The sequence below is a fragment of the Ammospiza nelsoni genome, chromosome 1 (genome assembly GCF_027579445.1).
Source record: "Ammospiza nelsoni isolate bAmmNel1 chromosome 1, bAmmNel1.pri, whole genome shotgun sequence".
In the NCBI taxonomy this organism is placed as follows: Eukaryota; Metazoa; Chordata; class Aves; order Passeriformes; family Passerellidae; genus Ammospiza; species Ammospiza nelsoni.
The window spans coordinates 64476943-64496756 of NC_080633.1; the positions used below are offsets into that span (position 1 = coordinate 64476943).

The 19814-nt window shown below is 40.5% G+C and overlaps 1 protein-coding gene and 1 long non-coding RNA gene across 5 annotated transcripts in view; both read left to right on the top strand.

The window, feature by feature from the left end:
- Nucleotides 1-19814, top strand: part of LOC132073135 (uncharacterized) — a 1090256-nt gene that overhangs the window by 588792 nt on the left and 481650 nt on the right. The window lies entirely within an intron of this gene.
- The window catches only part of JARID2 (jumonji and AT-rich interaction domain containing 2), a 212135-nt gene that overhangs the window by 112910 nt on the left and 79411 nt on the right, over nucleotides 1-19814 (top strand). Inside the window, exon 4 of the mRNA XM_059471790.1 lies at nucleotides 8342-8483. Within this exon, the coding sequence (XP_059327773.1) occupies nucleotides 8342-8483 (142 nt within the window). The remainder of the gene's footprint in view (nucleotides 1-8341; nucleotides 8484-19814) is intronic.

Consider the following 19814-nt stretch of genomic DNA (forward strand, 5'->3'; position numbering starts at 1 on the left):
CACAAAATGTCCTTGATTGCTTAATAGTGGTTTTGGATGGAGCTGTAATAGGAGTAAGGAGCTTCTTTCAACCTGTATTATTTAATCAGTTCTCTTTGGTGATGTGGTCTTCTGACAGGCTGACGAACCCATCTTTTGCTGTCATGTCGTTCATGCTTGGCTTCTGTGGTAATGATGTATATCTACATATAAAAGCACTCTTCTAGTCAGTTATGAAGACTGTACAAGCCATTTGCTAACAGTCTTTGGCATAGTGGTACTGCTTTATGCATATGCTCTGTTATGTACCACAATCAACTTAATGTCCAGTGGCTTGTCATCTGAAAAGCCCACGTGCTGTTAATTACCATCATGGTGGCAGCACAGAGCATCGTGTGGCATAAATGATGATGGTTTCATTCTGTGGCTTTTTTATTTAGAGGCAGAAAATTGTTGTGGTTTTGCATTACCAAATTAGATGAAAATAGCCTTATGGCAACTATCTTAAAAAAAGTGGACAGGGAATTCATATCTTTTATCCCAGAGAAAAATGTGGTTTGTTTTGTTTTTAAATTATGTCACTATCATGAAAACCCCATTCTTTAGTCTCTGAGATAACCAGAGCATGAAAATAGGCCTTATTTTTGAAGCATGTTGTCTGTTTAATATGTAATGTGATACCTTGTCATGCTGTGACAATGTGACAGATGGCATTTGCACTATAAAACTAAATTATCTTTTGTGCATAGCTATACAACAGCTAAATACAGTGACTCAGTACAGTGTGCTGATTAATGCAGACTGCAGATGTTTTAGAGATACCCGTGTGTTTAAACTTAGCATCAAATGATTAATGTATTTATTTAACATGTCTACCAAGATTTTGGTAGCACTTCAGCACACAGTCTAGTGTGTAAAGGATGGTTTTGGTAGAAGTCAAATTTAGGATTACAGACAATACAATATAGATTTGTATTACATGCAACTGGCTGGCTGTTACTTATAAAAAGTGGTGAAAACAGTTAATTAATTATAATACGCAAATAAACTTGTATATAAAGAGATAGCTTATAAGAAACTGTAGCACTCTGTAATTCAAAATTGTTTGGGTTGAAAATGACCTCTAAGATAATCACATTGAAGTGTCAACCCAGCACTAAACTGTGTTCCAAAGTGTAACATATACATACACATCTTTTAAATACCTTCAGGGATGCTGCCTCAACCATTTCCCTGGGCTCGACCAGTGCTTTTGAGCTCCTCTTCCATGAAGAAATTTTCCAGATATCCATCTAAACACCCTCTGGTGCAACTTGAGGCTATGTCCTTTTGTCGTATTGCTGGCTGTCTGGGAGAAGAGACCAACCCCCACCTGGCTACAGCCTCCTTTCAGGCAGTGGTAGAACACAATAAGGTCACCCCTGGACCCCATTTTCTCCAGGCTCAACAGCCTCAGCTGCTCCTTGAACAGGCTTGTGCTCCAGACCATTCCCCAGATCCATTTCCATTCTCTGGACACACTTCAGCCCCTCAATGTCTGTCTTGAGGTGAGGGGCCCAAAACTGAACACAGCACTCAAGGTGTGGCCTCACCAGTGCTGAGTACAGGGGGCAATCACTGCCCTGCTCCTGCTGGCCACTCTATACACACACAGGTGTCATCCTGGCTGGTACAGGCCAGCATGCTGTTGTTGGCCCTTTGATCACCAGGGCACAGACTGGCTCTTGTTCAGCCAGGTGTCAAACAGTGCCCCCAGGTTCTTTTCTGCTGGGCAGCTCTCCTGCCTCTCCAGATCCCTCTGCAGAACCTTTCTACCCTCAGCAGGTAAATGCTCCTGCTCCTGCTGGTGTTGTGTGTGAAGTGACTGAGGGTGTCCTCAGTCCCCTTGCCCAGGTCTTGGATGAAGATGTTAAACAGGGCTGGCCCCAACACTGAGCCCTGGGGAGCACCACGGGTGTCCAGCTGCCAACTGCATCTCACTCCATTCACCAGCACTCTCTGGGCCCAGCCATCCAGACAGTTTTTAACCTAGCAAAGAGTGCACCCATCCAAGCTTGAGCAGCCTGCTTCTCCTGGAAAATGTGTGGGAAATGGTGTGAAAGACTATACTGAAGTCTAGGTAGGCAATATCTACAAGATTGAAGGAAAACAAGAGGTGTATGTGAGACACCAGTCTATTGCTGGTTTTGATATGTATATAGAATATGTGTGAAACATTCTGTACCTCTGTGAAACAGGTGGCCAGAGTAAATATTTAAGAGATGAAAACTTATAGATTAAGATAATTCCCCCCCCCCCCCCCCCCCCCCCGTACTTTAGGCATAGAATTCATGTTTGTGATCTTCCATGGTGTGGTTATGCTCAAGAGTTTGTCTGTGTTCAGGTGGTGCTAAACTTCCAGACCATGGTGTGGAGTGGTTAACCTTCAGACTTTATAGCACTGCAGCCAAACCCTTTGTTTTCTAACTTTTGTGCCAGCTCTCCTAAATGGGATGTTATAGAAAGAAAAAATCACTAATATTTAAAAAAAAAATAACAAAAAACTTTCCTATACAACTCCCAAGGCTGCACAGCTGAAATTTGGACAGGCATGTTACTCCATAAGGGAACAGAGCTTTAGCTCCATGCCTATGTGTATACAATCTCTGCTATGTATTACAGGCTCTCATAAGGATCATTGTCATGCTAGCATGGTGACAATGCTGTCTTGAGTAAATCCCTTTTTTAACTTACTGTAACTTGTGTTTGTTTTGCTGCTTGCCCTGGAGACTGGACTTTTCTACCAGCCCAGAGTGGTTCAGCTTGCAGGGATTGGTGAGGAATGGAGGGAAAGAGATGCCAGGAGGAAACCAACCCAGAATCTGTTGGCAGTGGGAAGAGAGTGTCCCTGTATAGTCAAGGAACACCCAGGAGCAGAGTTACACATTTCACATATTGTTGAGATCTGCAGGATGGCTCCTCTGGACTGTGGACCCTCTGATGTTATCTGATATAGAAAGCTGTGAATATGGTCATGTTGAAATTGTCTTTTTTAGGTAATTTAATGGTTTTGATATCTTCGGCTTGTGTTTGTGGGGTGTTGAATACTGATTTTCCTAGCATAATGGCTTTGTGGCTTGCCTCTGACTGTGGGAACTGACTGGAAATACAATTGAATGTATTTTTTTTTCCCTAAGCCGCCTTAGGACTGGGAAACAGTGAGCTAAAATAGGTGTTGCTCTATTGTAAGAACATGGAAATGTTCCTGCTGAGATGCCTTGTTGGCATTAGAGTAAGTGATGTGGAAATAGTGTTTTAGAAACATTGTAAAAGTCTTTTCACCCAACCACTTAGTTAACTGACCACATGATGCTGAAATTTGCTCAGATGCTCTTCTTTGGTTTCCTGATTATTCAGTAACTTTAATAATGAAGAACATACCAGTAATTGCAATCTGATCTATTTTTAAAATCAACTAACTCCAAAGCCTCCCTTACATTTTTGGTGTCTTATGTTGCTGCTTTCTGCTCCTCTCTTCCCCAACAATTTTCCTTCTGTTCATTTATAGTTAGCATCATTTTTTATTGTAAAAACAGGCCTGGGTGTGTTCCCAGGTATTGGGATTTTGCATCACATCTTCAGATGCTCCCAAGACCTGTCCTGCAGGTGCTTGTCAGTCATCTCTCCAGATGAGTTAGATCATGAGAAGAGTTTACAAGAATTGTAGATGGCTGCCAGAAGTGTGTGTGTATCACCGAAACCAGTAAGGTCAGCAAATGTGTACCAATGTAAATGAGGCCCTGCCTGTGATGGAATAGTTATGTCTTACTTGCTAGGCTCTTATGAGAAGCAATCCACTTGAGTCAGCACAAGCCCCTTGTAATAAGCTAATTTAAGGAGATTTAGCTATTCTTTACATACTGTTTTTGGTGAGCAGGACATTGCAGTAACTGGAGTAGGCTTAGCAAGCCCTCTGCTCAGCTAACAACTACAAAGTTGGAGGAGCAAAGGGGGTGGTGGGCTGCCCTGGGAGCAGGAGGGAGCGCGCTGTGTGCAGGTTGTAAAGCCATAATATCCATATTCTGTGAGGGTCACCCGAGAGGGTTTGGCTGGGCTCTCATAGCAGAGCCCTTCTGCATGTGAAAAAACAAACAAACTTGTAGCCACAGACAGATTGGAAAACATTCAGTGTGGAAGGCAAATAAATAGGAGGTGATAGAAGTCTCTGTAATAATGCCTAGTATGCAGAAAGGGCTTTTGTGCTTTCTCTGGCTTGTAACAGAATAGATGAAAAAGTGACATTTGCTGCTTTTTCTCAATACTGAGAAGTGGAAATTCTTTTTTTTTTTTAAGCAGCCTGTATCTAAAACTGTGATTTGGTATTGCAGCGTTTGTGGAAGTTTAAAAACGAATTCAGCAAAACTGTGAAGTTGACATTTATGTGACTAAGATACATTTTAGAGGGGATGTTAAGATCTTCATGGTTTGATTTTAAGCTACCCTTTGTAATTATTAGGAATTAGTAATTGGCCTTTCTCTGAAGGCGTCTAGTCTTGATCAGTTAGAACCAGAACAGTGTATTTAAGGGATCATAGATGTCATTTGATACACGAGTTCCTGTATTGTGACTTAATTAAATAATTCATTATTACTGACTTAATTAAGGCAGTGTTTATTCAGCGACTTTGAACCGTTCATGTTTCAGTTCTTTTTAAACTTTGGCAGCAAATATTCACTGCTTCTCTGTATATATAAATTATTATTTCATGTAAGTCATTTTAATATATGAAATCCTACACTGACTTATAATGCAAGTTGCTGTGCTTTCAGATTTAATTTTAATGAGGGTTTTTTAAAAGTCTAATTTAAATTTTAAAACAAACATTTTTCTATTACAACAATATAGTCTTATTTTTATCGACCCTGTTTTATTCTGCCAGTTATTCAGGTCTGGTGGTTGGTCATGAGTCCAGCTGCCAGGGGAGAAGACAGTGAGAACTGGGGCTGAGATGAGCCTAGTGGGCAAGGGACAGGCTCTGCCAGCTCTTCAGCAGCTGAGAATGTCATGGGCTTTGACAGGAGCCAGGGCTTGCTGGCATTGTGGTTTAGAGGTTGAAAGGCACAGCCATAGAAAAGCAGTAGAGGAACTATTTGTCCCTTTGATTTGAGGGTTTGCTGATTCCTTGACTGTTGCTGAGGGCTCTCAAGTAGCCACTCCTTGGAGTTGTTCAGCTTTCCAGACTATGCAAAAGAGTGTTTTCTCACTCAGCTGCTTTTCTCTCTTTATATACATACACAACTGCAGTACTCAGCTTTTAAGAAATATGAATGCCTGCTGCTTCCTGTAGTGTGTTTGGTTGGTCTTGGAGAGTCAAACCCACATGGGTTGATGCTCCTTACGTGCACCAAGCAGACCTGTATGTCCTGTCCGCTGCACTGACGCCAACTCATCATTGGTGATAGGAGTGCCTGAGTATCACACGGCAAAGCTGTGAGGTCCCCATCCTGTCCTGGGGCCTCCAGACCTTTCATAGCTCCCAATTGATGCACAGCAGTAAAGAATGTGGCTTATTGCAGTTAGAGATAACAGGAATGGCGTTTGAAGGAAAAGGTATCTGGGGGCAAGCTGAATGCATTTGATATAAAAATGATTGAGTGGCGATAAACTTTTTAACTGCCTGCTTCAGCATGTACTTTCTCTCCAGTGCTTGAAAGGAGGCTTTGGGTTGTGCCTTTCATCACTTCAGAGTGGATTTTGCAATTATGCTGGCCCTGAAAAACCTGTAGAACATGACACCCATTGCCAGTATTTATCAGTATCTCTGCTTTGTAGTTTTATGCCTCTGTTTTAGGGCACTTGTTTTAGTTGGTTCCAGCGGACGGTAGCTAACATCAGTTATGGGCAATATTACTGCAGCCTGGAATGGTGCTGCTTATGATGAATAATAGCTGGCAAACTGATACTTTTTTCCTTGAGGAACACAAATCATGCTTGTCTCCCAAGTGAGCTGATGGTTTGGCAAGGTGAAGGGATGAATAAAAATTGCCTTCCAAGTTCATGCAAGTTGACAGCCTGAAAGGTGATTTTCTTGACTCATATACTTCAGGTCCCTGGGTTTTACATATGGCAAGTCTCCAGAACAAATATTACTTTTGGAAAACTTAATAAAATTCTGCCATAAGAGTTAAGTTACTGAGTGTCAGGCCTCAAATGATATGCTTGATTTAGGCTTCTCTGGAGTTCAAAAATTGTAAATTTTATCAGCAGTGGTTTCATGGAAAAATGCAAAGCAAAAGTTGAAACTTTTATAAGAATAAACTTAGGCACTAGGGCTTTTAGTGGGGGTGAGTTCAGCATAGAAAAATAATGTGTTGAGTGTTTTTTCAAAGTTTGCCTTCATTTCCTTGGGAATGCTTTGAAGGGGATGCTGTCACCCCACGTCATATTGTGTTTTTACACTACAAACCCTTTTGTAGTATCATGTGCTGATACTGAAATTTGTTTTATTTGGTGGGTCACAGTTTGAGATCCCTTTAATGAAAAGGAACTATCAAAAGGAGTTCAACAAAAGGGGAGAATAAATGTAAATTGGGTCATTTTACTTCTCCCCGATAGTCTTATGCTGGCTAGAAGAGACAGTTTAATGCAAAAATTGGTGTGTAGTTTCAACTTGTGCTTTATGTATTAGGAAAAAAAAATGGAGCTACCAGTTCACTGACTCTTCTGCAGAAGAAAAAACAGAACATGTTTTTACTTTGTAGGCACAGTTTTTAAAACAGTATATGCAAAATCTGCAGCATGTGGCCACCACATAGCCCAAGTCAAGAGAAATCTGGTGTAGTTCAGAATTAATATAAGCAAACTTTGTTTGGGAAAAGAAGAGAGAGATATGATGCAGGCTTTGGATTAGGATTTAAAAATGGGCACTCAGAGTGATTAGGTTGGAATTGGGGAGGTTCAGAGCCCATTGGCAGTCAGTGTGTCCAAGCAAGCAGTGAATAAATGAAATGGCCTTGTGGGAAAGGAACATTTGGCTTCAGCTGTGGCCAAGCTTCCAGGACTTAGAGACAGCAGCTGACTGGAGGAGGTGTCTTTGCTCTTGTTCTGGTTATGCTTCGTTGTCTCTTTTGAGGTGAGCTTGGTTGAATGCTTGGTTATGCAATGAGTAAATGCACTGGTGTGCTGGATGGTGATTTTCCTGAAAACTGGGTTCTGAAATGGTGTGGCACTGATACAGTGCTGGTGGAAATTCTTAAACTGCAGTTCTTAGTACGTGTTTTCAGTGCAGTACTCTGGCCTGGCTCATCTTGGAAGGGGCAGCACAGCCTCCCCTTTCCCCCCATCTTCCCCACCACAATTTCTTTTCTAAGGTGCAATTATAGAGACTGCAATGGCTAAGGAATTTCTCTAAGGAAATACAGCTGTGAAACAAAGCTTTGTTATGTCATATCTGAAACTATTTGGGTAGAGAGGTGAGAAAGCATTCTCCTCGATAAAATTGCAGCTCCTCTGGTAATAAGCCCTTATAACAATAGTGAGCTAATAAAATTGTTTCCTCCCTCTCATCCCAGAGCCTGCTGAAGAGTATGCTACTATTTTAATTCTTCTTTAAGTATGAGTGGTTTCACTGCCTATCTGCTGTTGTTTGTGAGTCATGTTATATTGTAGTTACTTGGTGGCATAGAATACACAAAATTTGTTAAATGGTATGCTTGCAAAGTTCCAATGCTGTTTTCCATTGTGTGACTCTGCTTGCTGTATTATTGCTCTAGGAGAGAAAAAGCACAAAAGGGAGGGCAGCTGAGGCCTGTGTACCTTTGCTGCCCTGTGTACTTTTTCTGGCAGTCTGGAGTTTATCTGTAGATGAGTGACACTTGGCCAGAAGAATCAAAGTCAGGAAATGGACATTTGATGTTCACTTCTTTGGGATTTAGGATTTTTTTCAAAGGATCATAAATTGCAGTAGTTGGAAGCACCAGAATGAAGAGCAAGATGATGTCAAATTGAACCAAATGGTAGCTTAATTTTATATCAATCCACAGATAAATGCAAAATGCTCTCATCTATGCTAGTCATAGGAATTCTGTAAAAAAGGATAAACTTGACTAAGCTGTGTCCCTTTTTTGAATGTGACAGGATTATAAACACTATTGCAAACACTCCTATTAGAGTTATTTTAGATTGGGGTGTTAGAGTTAACCAAATCAGAAACAGGCAGGCTGGCAATTTTTTTTTTAAGTACCTGTATGCAAAATCAATGTTACCAGTCTATCTATTTGCAGTTGCTTTGGGCATCAGCTTTCTATTGTAAGTTTCACATGTGAGTTTTTATAAAATCAATGCAGGTTTTGAATATTGTGTACTCCTTTGTCATGTTTGCAGGACTTCTCACTAATGGCCAATCTAAAGGATTAGGACCAGGATCAGAACAGCTGGAGAATGAGAAGGACGATGCATCGCAAGTGTCCTCAACAAGCAACGATGTTAGTTCTTCAGATTTTGAAGAAGGGCCCTCAAGGAAAAGGTCAGTAGTGAATTATGATTAAAGTAGAGCCTTTCTTCTTTGTCCCTTTTGTCTTAGACTGTTTTTTATGTTATCAGAAGGGTATGATTGCACCTACTGCCCTACCAGAAATGAACTTTCCAGCATGGATTTCCTCTATGAGCAGCAAAGATATAGCAAGCTTTGCTTCACTCATTGGTAGATATGGTTCTTGTTGCTGTTTTGGAAAGCATGGAAAAGCAGTTGTTATTTTACAGTGGATGAATGCTAATTTAAATCCCTGAAGACTTTCTCCTCTCCTGACTTTTGCCTCTCAGGCCATGTCAATATGTATGTGTGTGCAATTTCAAGAAAAGCTTCACTAAAGTAGTTACTGTTACTGTTGTTATTTTTACTTTTCAGTGAATTAAACCATGTAAAGTTAAAAAGATAGAAAAAGACAAAACATGCCTCTGAGAAGAGGAACGGCTTAATAATGTGGTGCAGTGGCTATTGGTTGCAAAGAACTGCTTTGAGATACTGCTGCAGTAAGCTGCCTTCTCTTTCCTAGAAGTCACTGAATGTGCAAAATGTGGGTTAAAATCATAGACCTCAAGCCAATCAATTATACAAAATATGCTGAGAATGCAGGCGGCTGGGAGTTGTCCTTGCTGTGAAGTAAGAACGAAAACAGGCTGTCTAGAAAATGCCACTTAAAAGAGAGAATCAGAAATGCTTCCTCAACCTTTTTTCCTCTGCACTTCTCACATCCTAGTTTCAAACAAAAATTAATTATATAGTAACAATAATAATAACACCAACAGTTATCTTTCAACCAAAAGAAATATTCCTGTTTTCTGTATGACCTTATAATTCCACTGAAAAGTGATGGAGTGAGGAGGAGGACACCTTTCTGTTCCTGTTCCAGTGTTTCCCATCCCTGGTTCCCACAATCTTTTCTGGAACAAACTCAGACTCTAACTAATTATGCCCACTTAGCTCATCAGGTGTATCAGAATATTAATTTATATTAATTTATATTATTTTATATTTTTATATTTATATATAAATATAAAATTTATGTTTTCCATACTGGTAGAAATTTTGCAGGGCTTATTGCACCTTCCTGCTGGTCAGGGCAGAGATATTTGTGTTCTGATTTTGGGCATTATGAGATACAACAGGGGATTGAAAATTGTTTCTGCTGAGCTGTTTAGGTGACATCTGCTGTTGGTGTGATCCTTGGAGACATTGGTCATTATTTCATGGCCAGCCTGTTGCTTGCACATTGTCTTAAAGAATTTCTGCTTCCCTGTACACTTAGTTTGGCCCCTCATTTCTCAGCTGTGCTGGCATAATGGCCTGCAGGGTCGCACCATGAGTAGCTTCCAAAAGCTGGTTGGGATTAAAAATCATAGCAAGAAGATGAAAGGAGGTTTTTTGACAGATTTCTGCATTTTAACCTGCATGACACTTTAATCTCTTGTTCAGAGTATGGTTGTAGGAGCAGCTGCTGGTGCAACAGGGAGACATCCTCTTCCTCTTTTGGGGCTGGCAAGGGGCATGAGGGCTTGTCCCTTACACTGTACCTGCTCCTGGTGCCCTGCACAGTCCAGCTTCAGAAATGAGCAGGGTTGCTACATTACCATTCTCCAGAAACTGCACCTGAGCACTCTGGGTGAAAAGTTTCTTGAAGAGTCCTGGGTAGGTTTGGGCTGAGTGAATTCAGACCCTTGAGACGCAGCTAGGTGGCTAGGTGGTTCAGGCACAAAAATAGGGAACTCAGTGCCTTTGGTACTTTTCAGATTAAAATGAACAAAAATACCCCAGCCTCAACACAGACCCAAGATGAAAACTTTTTCTGGCTTTCATGGAAGGCAAGGCACCATTTCACTACTTCTTCAAGCATCATGAACTGTTGAAGTATTACAGTTGTTACTCTGTTGCTGTGAAGGAGTTTGTTCTTGTTTTCTTTCCATTTACACCCAGCACAGACTTGTGTCTATTTTTTCTTCCTCCTTGAGCTTCCTCTTTGCAGGCAGACCTTTTCAGGGCTCCTTCTCTTAAGCTGTAGGTGGAGCATGTTGAGTGTTTTATGTTATCTTCTTATTTCCTTTTAGGCTTTTTGTTTTGTTTAGGTGAATATGCTTGAATGCTTCTTCAATTCAGGTTATTTTGCAATCCTAGAAAGAGTTGTGTCAGGATAATTGGGTAAACAAAAAACATGCAGGAAAGTGATGAGGGGGCAAATGGGACTGAAATGGAATCTGTGGGTTGACTGCCTCAGCTTACCAAGTTTTGACAAGTTATGTCCTCCTTGTCTTCCCCCAGGGTTTCTCAAAATCAAACTTTTCAGTTGTCCATTCAGCTGTGTGTATAACTAGTGACAATCTTGTGATAAAATACTCATTTAAAAACTGTAGCTTTAGCAATGTACTCTGAACTGACCATTATATGTAAATTATTACTTATTTCTTACAGCTTGCAGGGTTTTGTTGTTGGCTTGTGGTTTTTTGGTGGGGTTTTTTTGTGATTTTTTTGGTGGGGGTTTTTTTGTTTGTTTTAATTTGTTTGGGGTTTTGGGGGGGAATTGTTGTTGCTGTTTGTTTTTTTGGTGAGGGGTTTTTTTTTTTGGTGCATGACAGGAATGGTTTTTCAGAAGCTTGAACCTGTCTTGACTTATTCCTTCTAGAGGAATAAGTCACCTGTGTTTCACACTTGTGATGGAAACAGTGCTAAGGAAATAAGCATAGTAAATACAGGAATCTGTTGTAAAGGGCTCCAGTTTCTTTAGTAGTTTAAGACTCTGATTTGACCTTTCAGTTCTTCTGAAAGGTCAAACCAGTTCTTCAGTGAAATGGCAGGCTGGTACTGTGGAGGCAATCCTTTCGCACTTTCTTCTTCCTGCCTCTTCTAGCTGCTGTGTCTAGGAGTCTTCTGGCTCCTGCCCATCAGTTCAGGCACTAACCTGGCAGCATTTTGTTCCCCTACCTTGAGCAGGTCATCTTACAGAAAGGGCATAGGGATTCATGCGTGTGTGCAGCATATGCGTGGTTTTAGATTGCATCCTCCAGTTTCAGCGATAATTTGCTCAAGAGCCTGGATGAACAGCAAGTGTAAATTCTTGTAGCAAACTGGGTAGAGGGAGAATTTCCTAGCAGTGAACATTGCCTTGTGGTCTCACTGTGCCAGTCATCCCTGTTGTAGATTTTCCTTGGGTCAAAAACTAGTGAGTGGATGCTCCCAATGAGTTCCTGGACTTAGCTGTAGATGTGTAGGTGCTGGCAGGCATCTGTGGGGGAGGTAAATCCCTACCAGCCTGGCTGTGGACTAGTGAAAACATCACTGACAAGCACTCCTTTTTTCACATAGATATGCCAAATAGAATAACACAACAGCAGAACCCCCAGCCAAGCACACCTTAAGGTTTATCAATCTATTTATTTTCCAGTTTCAACCCCTTTTCTAGTAACATAACTTGATTGAAGATCCATAAAGAGCACTGTGGTGGAAGGAAGGAGATGGCTGTTATGGTGAAAGTGTGCAGATTTAATATAATACTGCAGATTTTGTTTGGAAACTCACTTTGTTTGATGGAGCAGGGTTTTTGAATGCAGTGGCCTGACATTGTTAGGCTTCAAGTGGTTCCAACTAGTCAGTCACTAATTGATACCGTTGCTCTCTAGGGACTGGAGGAAGCTTCTTACACAACCAGGTTTGAATCTGATGCAAAAATTCCCATCTCTATTTCTTTTTTAACATCTATAATTTTCTACTGTAACAGTATTTGTGGTGCTGCAGATTTCAGCTGGTGGTGGTGGTGATAAAGAGGAGAAGGAGTACATGTACAGCTTTGCCCCTTCACAGCCTCCAGATTAGTCCAAAAACTGTAAGCCCTTCTTACAGTGCAAATGGAGTTTGGGGGAGGATTAGTAGTGGCAGTAGTGGCAAGTTCAGTACTTTAAAAATACTTCTATTTGTTTGAGTTTGCACTCAAAAGGATGGAAAACACTTGCTTTGATCTGAGCTGTGTGTATTACTAGTGGCCAGGTCTGAGGGGAAGCAGCAGGGTAATCCTAAGTGGTAAATATTGCTTTCAGCCAGTAAAGGTGAAAAGTGCCAGCATTTTATTCTGACATCTGGCAAAAGCCAAGCATTTACATGTTGCACTGAATCTGTTGTGCAATGGGTTGCTGTCTAGTTGCCATATAAATGAGAGAAGTTGCTGGTTTGTTCAGTGCTTTGGGGAGAGATGAACAAAACTGTTGGTGCATGGGCTTGATAAACAACCAGATCAGGTGGTCTCACTGTGTAAAGATCACACATTTTTCAAAACCTATTAACAAAAGGTTATTGCTGAAGGAGGTTATTAGCTTCCACGTAGCTGCATGTTTTTGTTGTGAATCTCCAGTTTCTAGCTATGATTCTCAGTTGAGAAAATCAATAAGTAACTGGCCAAAGGTGCTTGGTCTCTGTGCTGGATGCTGGTACATTTTATGGGCAACTCTAAAGACTACAACCACTGGCAATTAATAACAGTGTGCAGAGACAGCTGTAGGTTTTTTAGGTTTTTTAGCAATGAATTGCCCATCTTACTCAACATAGTGGTTTTGATTTATTAATTTGAGATTTTGGGGAAGGGACATGCGGAGCAGACTTGATGTGACTGTATGTTGATCTTTGGTGGTAATAGGCTATTGCTTGCTTCCTGTTACTAATCAGGTGGCTGCTCATTTACATGGCCCCCTTCCCAGAAACTCACACAGGGAATTGCCAAATGCACAAATGCATTTATCTTTTATTGTGAAGTTGTGTTAGTAGAGGGCTGTGCGGTGCGGGAAGAGGTTGACTGATTTTGGTAACTGTTAAAGTTCAAAGCAGTTTTTTTTTTTTTTTAATTAAATGTTAGAATATTCTCTGTGTTAAGGGGGAAAAGATATTGGCTTAGTTAGGGAAAAAATTGGAGTTAGGGAAGTTTGCTCAACAGAGTGGATGGACATTGCCCGCTGGTCCAAGGGTGTGCAGGGCTCCTGGGAGAAGACACTTTGTCCAGTTCTTTTGCTGGGAAGGCTGTTGGCTGCAGGAGAAGGGAACAACCCACTGGGGAGCAGTAGCATTTTAAGCTGTCACAGCTAGATTGGCCAGAAATTGCTTATTAGGAACCTTCTGAGGCCTTTAATTAATACAGCAGCTTTCTGCTAATGGTCTCAAGCATGTGACAGTCAGAAGTGTGATTGTGCACTGCGGCAAGGCCAGCCCATGGGATGCGCTCCTGCTCTTTGCCTTGCGCTGCCTCCCTGCTGCCTCCTCCTTTCTCCTTTTTTTTAAATTTTATTTTTAGATGCTGGTTTAACTCCCTGAACTGCTGGCTCACTGTGGAGCTACAGGAGGGTTAAGGTTTGTCAGATGAAAATGTGGTGGGAGTATGTGTCCGAGGAGGGAGGGAGACAAGCATGCTGATCTCCCTTGGCTGGTGGCTGCACAGCTGCTAGGCTGGCAGAGCTGTTTTGCACCCTCAGCATAAAAAAAAAGCCAGTCAAGGGTAGGCAAGCTTTTGCATATTAGGCAAGCTGCTAATTTAAGTGGTTTCTTTTAGTGATACATCCTTTTCAACTTGATTTGCAAAAGACTTTCTTGCAGTAGAGCTGTCAAAAGGTTGAGGGGACTTAAGGATGGGGGGGTTTTCCCTCTTTTTTTTTCTTTTCTTTTATCTTTTTGTCAAATTGTTTTTATAGTTAATAATGAACAGTCTCTTTAGCACTAGACTTAGCACCTTTCATGCAAGATGTAAAACAAGGTCAATCCTGTTCCCACATTTGTAAGTTTGTGATGGATTTCTGCTTGGTATTGTAGGTGATGGAGAGAGCAGTGTATTATGACTCGGGTGTGAAAGCAGGAGACTGCTCGTAATATCAAAGTGTTTTTCCAGGACCTTTTTAGTGAATAGTCTTTTCACTAATTGGAACACTATATAATGTATTTGTGTTCAGCTGTTGCCTGCTACAACACAATGTAAGCCCACTTACCAACCAGGTGCTTCTGTTATTTTTTTCTAATTTCAGTAGGCAGTGCAAATCTGCACTAGTTGTTTGTGTATGAAGAACTGCATTAATCCACAATAAAACCAAAATGGCAATGAGATTTATGTGTAATAATTTTTTTACCACTCCCCCCGCCCCCCTTCTGGGAATGCTGAGATGATTGGAATATATTTTCAGTGCTGCACATTTATATTTAAATAACAAGCCTTATAAACAAAGAAATAATAGTCCATTGGAGTGGATTTGCAGAGGAATAGTAAAAAGACAGATTACCTGCTTTATAATGCAAGTCAAGAAGATCATTGTATATAGTTTGAAAAGGAAGAAATGGGGTGATTAACGTTCTTTCAGTATTTTCATAAGGAACAAACAGTAGTTGTGACATGAATTCTTCTATCCAACATGCAAAGATATAACAAGGTACAATAACCTGGGAACACTTGAACTTTGTGGGTAGGCAGCTATGTAAACAACTTGTTTGAGTAGTGATTTAATAATTATGAAGATATGATTTGTAGCATCCTAACATGTGTTACGCCATGTCCAATTCCAACTTGCTTGTTGTCACCTGCCACCTTCTCAGAAGTCAGAGTTGCAGGGAAAGGTCTTCATGACCTTGAGTTTGGACTCATTGACTAAGGGATCAAGGAAGCTTCCAAACCAGATGGGATAGATGGAGTTGTTTCTGTCATTCTGTCTATGGCAAACACTCCTTCAGCTGCCTGCTAACCCATCCCATAACTGTGATTCACATAATTCATCTCTCACCAGGTGTATTGCAGGCCAGATGTTGGTCGCTTTAATACCAGGGAGAGGTTGCTCTAAAATGACATAGGAAATAGTTGAAAAAGACACTTTAAAAAGCAAATTTGTTTGCCAGTGTGAAAGAAATTTTTTTAATGCAAATACACCATTGTTGGTATAAAACTGTAGCCTGATGTTTGGGCTAACATAACTCTTTGCTACATCTGTTGTGGTCCCATGTTCTGTGCAAAGATAATGAATGATAGTAAAAAGGAGAGCCAGCATCATTCCAATATTTTAAAGCGGAAGTGTGTCCTAATATGCTGAGTTTTAAGAATATTGGTGGTGTACTGTTTTGTTTTGTTGCTGTTTTATTTTGGGTTTTGGGTTTGTTGGTTTGGTTGGCTTTTTTAAATTAGCATTTGAAGATTATATTCATACTGTATGCTGGTTTGGCATACACTGAACTATAGTAAATCCTGTTCACCATTTATTCCAGAGCCGGAATATATGTGGCTGATGTGGACAATATGTAAATGATAGGAATATATTCTCCACATGTTCCTTGCAAATGGCAGCATAAATGTGGGCTACTGCTGATTCACCAAAACTGACAGCAGTGTAGGTATTAATGTTTTTTATGGATCATATCAAGATTCCAGGTAAGGGTGTGGGCCTTGAGGCCTGGAGCTGTATGAATACTGCTCAGAAATAGGTCAGTCTGTGTCACCAGCATCTCAGATTGGGATTGCAGGAGTTCTCTGAGTGTGGACTGAGTTTGAGAAGTATAAATCTTCATATGGTAAATATCTCCTTTAGAATCTTCTCAAGTCTCTTGTATTGGATAGAAAAATCACAGGAATTTTACACATATCCCCTAGCTTATGCTGGAATGGTGCTTTTCCTTTCTCTTCTTCATTGTTGCATCCAGTAGCACAGAATTTCCTGAGGGAAACTAATTATTTTTTTCTTCTTAGCCTGAACATTTGTATATTTAGGTTTTTTAGCAGTATGTTTATTGTTAAGTAATTTGTACAGTAATGGTCATGTCAGGATTATGTTTTGATTTTATGCTTTTTTTCTTTGCTCTTCTCTCTTGGTATTTGTTCTTGGCTCTGATTAAATAAACTAAAGCTTAAGGGACCTTTGACCATGTGGAAAATTATTTGGAAGTTTCTTATTTTTTTCCAGTTATATTACAGTCTGTTTTCTCTGGTAGCATCCTTCTTTCAGCTTTCAGACGAGTTCTCCCCTGAGTTTCATAGTTATAGTTACTATGGAGATATCTGTCCATTCTTCCTTTTCTCCTCCCTTGCCCTTCTCCTTTGCTAGGAGCTCCTGCAGCTGTTATTTATCTTTTCAATAAAGTAAGTAGACTTTGTACAGACTTTGTTTGTAATATCTCTTCTGTTGCAACATGTAATTTGCCTGTAATGCTTTCATTTTCATGAAATCCTACAGGTATTTGTTTATATGAATGAAAAATTTGGTATATGAGTAGGAAGTGAGGAGGTGCCTAGTTTAAAGGGTCACTTCTGGAGCTATTATCTGATTTGATCTTTCTTCACAGTTGAAGAGCTGTTCATTGAAGTCATAATTCTGTAAAATGAATCAACTGGTAACATTTGTGTGTATGTATGCTGAGTGTCAAGGACAGCTTTTAGAATTCATTTATTTTAAATGGCAGCTTTTGGAATTTAATATAAACATATTCTGGTGCAAGGAAAAATTTCTGGGGTGAAGAAATGAAAACTTGAGACAACACATCATTAGCCTTTTAAGTCAGAGAGACTTTTCTTTGCACCTCATCATAATTTGATAGCTCTTTATATACAGCTATATATATTCCAGCTTAACAGAGAAACACGGATGTTTGGGTAGTCAGCTATTCTGCAACAGATATTTTCCTTTGCATGTGTACTCTTGTATTTCTAAACCCCTTCTTCTGGGGAGGCACTGTTTCACTTGTTGTCTGTGATTCGATATCACTGCTTTGCTGAATGAGTTAGATTTGAAATGGGCTCTCCAGCCAAGAAGTTTTACCATAACTGCCTGTCTGAGCAGACATCCCACCTGGAAAGCTGTGCTGCTCTTTTGATGGATGTGTTCCTTATGGTAGCTGTATCTTCAGAGGCTTTTCCCCTCTTTCTTTGGAGACATCTTGCCCTAGGGGGTGATTATGATGTTACTGTTTTTCTTTGGCCTGCTGAGTGCTATGCCCTGTCACCCGTGGCTCTGCACAATCAGGAGCCTACTGAGAAGACCCTCTGTGTTACAACTGCATAAATAATCTACCTTGGGCTCTTGGTCAGATAATGCAAATCTCTTTGCCTCCCACTGAGAGTGTTGGGTTGAAATTGCAGCCTGAAAGCCCACAGGTGATACATAAAAAGGAAGCATGTCCTTCTCTTGATGCCGTTTGTGCTGGGTCTGGCATGGTTTGTCACCTGGCCCAAGCAAAGGTGGGTGGTTTTCTGCAGGGTCAGTGGAACTGGTATTGGACAGATTCCCTGGGCACCACAGGGAGCACAGCAGAGGTGGCTTTGGGAAAAAAGATGGACAGGAGCAGCATCAGTCCCTCTGGGGGGTGACTGGGTACCCTGATCAACTCAGCCCTCTGAGATAACAGTAGTCTCAATTTGATTCTAAGCAAGCAAGCAATGTCATTTCCTTTGGCCTTTCCTATTCCTTGTGAGGCAAGAAAGAGACTCTGAAACCCTTTACTTTTGTCTGCTGTGCTCTTTTATTATGCTTTAGATTATTCCTGGCCTCCTCACAATTTGTTCTGCAAGTTGTCAAGCAAAATGTGCATTTTAAAATAAATTACTCTAAAATTTTAATCAACTCTTTTTTTAGAAGGGAGTCTCATGTTTTTCTTTTGCATGCGTCTAGTTCGCTGTTAAAGTAAGCAGCTGGGACTTTCTTGATTAATTCTATTTTTAGTGACATCTTCTTTACACCTGCACATTGAAAATCATGAGGTTCTCTAACAGAGATTGAGAAATCTTTCAGCCTCCCTGATTCTTAGGTCAGAAACCTGAAATCAACCTGGCCCTCTAATTGCAGTGTCTTGGTGTGGATGGAGTTCTTATGTTTGTCTTACACTAGAAAAATTGACCACTATTGATTTTCCTTGAAAGTTCATCCCACCTGGTTAATTTGTAACAGAACAAGAAGACAAACTAGGTATGGCACAATTTCTGAGACTCTCACTTTTATATCCCTAGGCCTGTGAAATCCTCTCATTACCTGAAAGTTAAAGTATTAAGTGATGTATAGGAAAATGTTACCACGCAATCTAAGTTTGATTTTTACCCATTTTATTTCATTTCTGTTACATAGAAATCCTGCTGTTAAATTCACTTTTGAAACATGTGCTATATGCCATCTCAGATTAAGAGTATTTAATTGCTTCCAGTTTCCAGGTAGACTACAAAATAAACTTTAAAGGTGAATCAGATGAGAAATGGGAAAAGAGGGGAAATAGCATTTGAGTAAAGGTCACACTCTCCTTATCAGACAAATCAATTGAAGTAATTCAGAAAAAAAGCCCCATGTCAAAAAAAGTTTGGTTTTTCCTTGAAGCTTTTGGTTGCAGGAACCCCCTAGAACATAAATTCAAACATTTGTTTTTCTTTGGGCAGTACAACCCACAGTATCTGTATGCAGCCCAGGTACCAGGTCGCCTTGTGTTCAGGTTCTTGTGTGGCCTTGCACAGAACCTAATGGCTCTATGTCTCTTCCATCTTCAAGAATAATTGGCAGAGTTTTGAGCAGTTAAAGATTGGAGTAGGAGTTGTTTATTGTTTTCAAGGGCAAAGTATAAGTAAATTATATTATTTATATCTGTGTTGAATATGGGTCTACTTTAGGCTTTATTTATTGCTCTTCCTTTTTCTGATCTTAAATTAACATATATATTCATAAATAAACAAAAAGTAAATTCTCTCCCCAAAGGAGGATTTTGAGAGTGCTTTATCAGCACAACTACATTCAAATCCATTTTTAAATAACAAGACTTAATTCCTGCATCCACTGCAAGTGCTTATTTATTATTGATTTCAGTGGATTGGACATTTTCCTAAGATGTCTGCAGGCTGAAGAAAGCTATAAATTAAGTGCCTGTGGTTTTGACTGTGCTTGGAGTAGCCCTTTAGAGAGTCTTGTTTATTTTCCTTTTCAATTATCATACTCTGTGTAAGGCTGCTGCAGTTTTACACCACAGAACGAGCCATCGGGAAGCGATGCTGTGCACCCTCTGCCGTGTGTTTCCCCAGGCTCTTACCTGGCTTGGTCGTCTTGCTGCCTCTGCTCAAGGTGGGCAGTGTGAAGTCTGAGAAATTGTTCACTGAGTGGATGGCTGCCAGCCTGGGTTTCACACTTGTTGGGTGCTTGGGTATTTCAGTGGCAGAGGAAGGCATCCTCTCTCTTCCCCCACAGGATTGCTCGTTTGAAGCCTTTTGCACAGAGTCGGCGTTGGAGGTCCTGCGTTGCATCGTTTGCCCCGAAGCTACAGCTGTGCAGGGTTACTAATTCAGTAGGACTACAGAGAGAATATTCCATTCATAGTAAAAAATGGAATAACCTC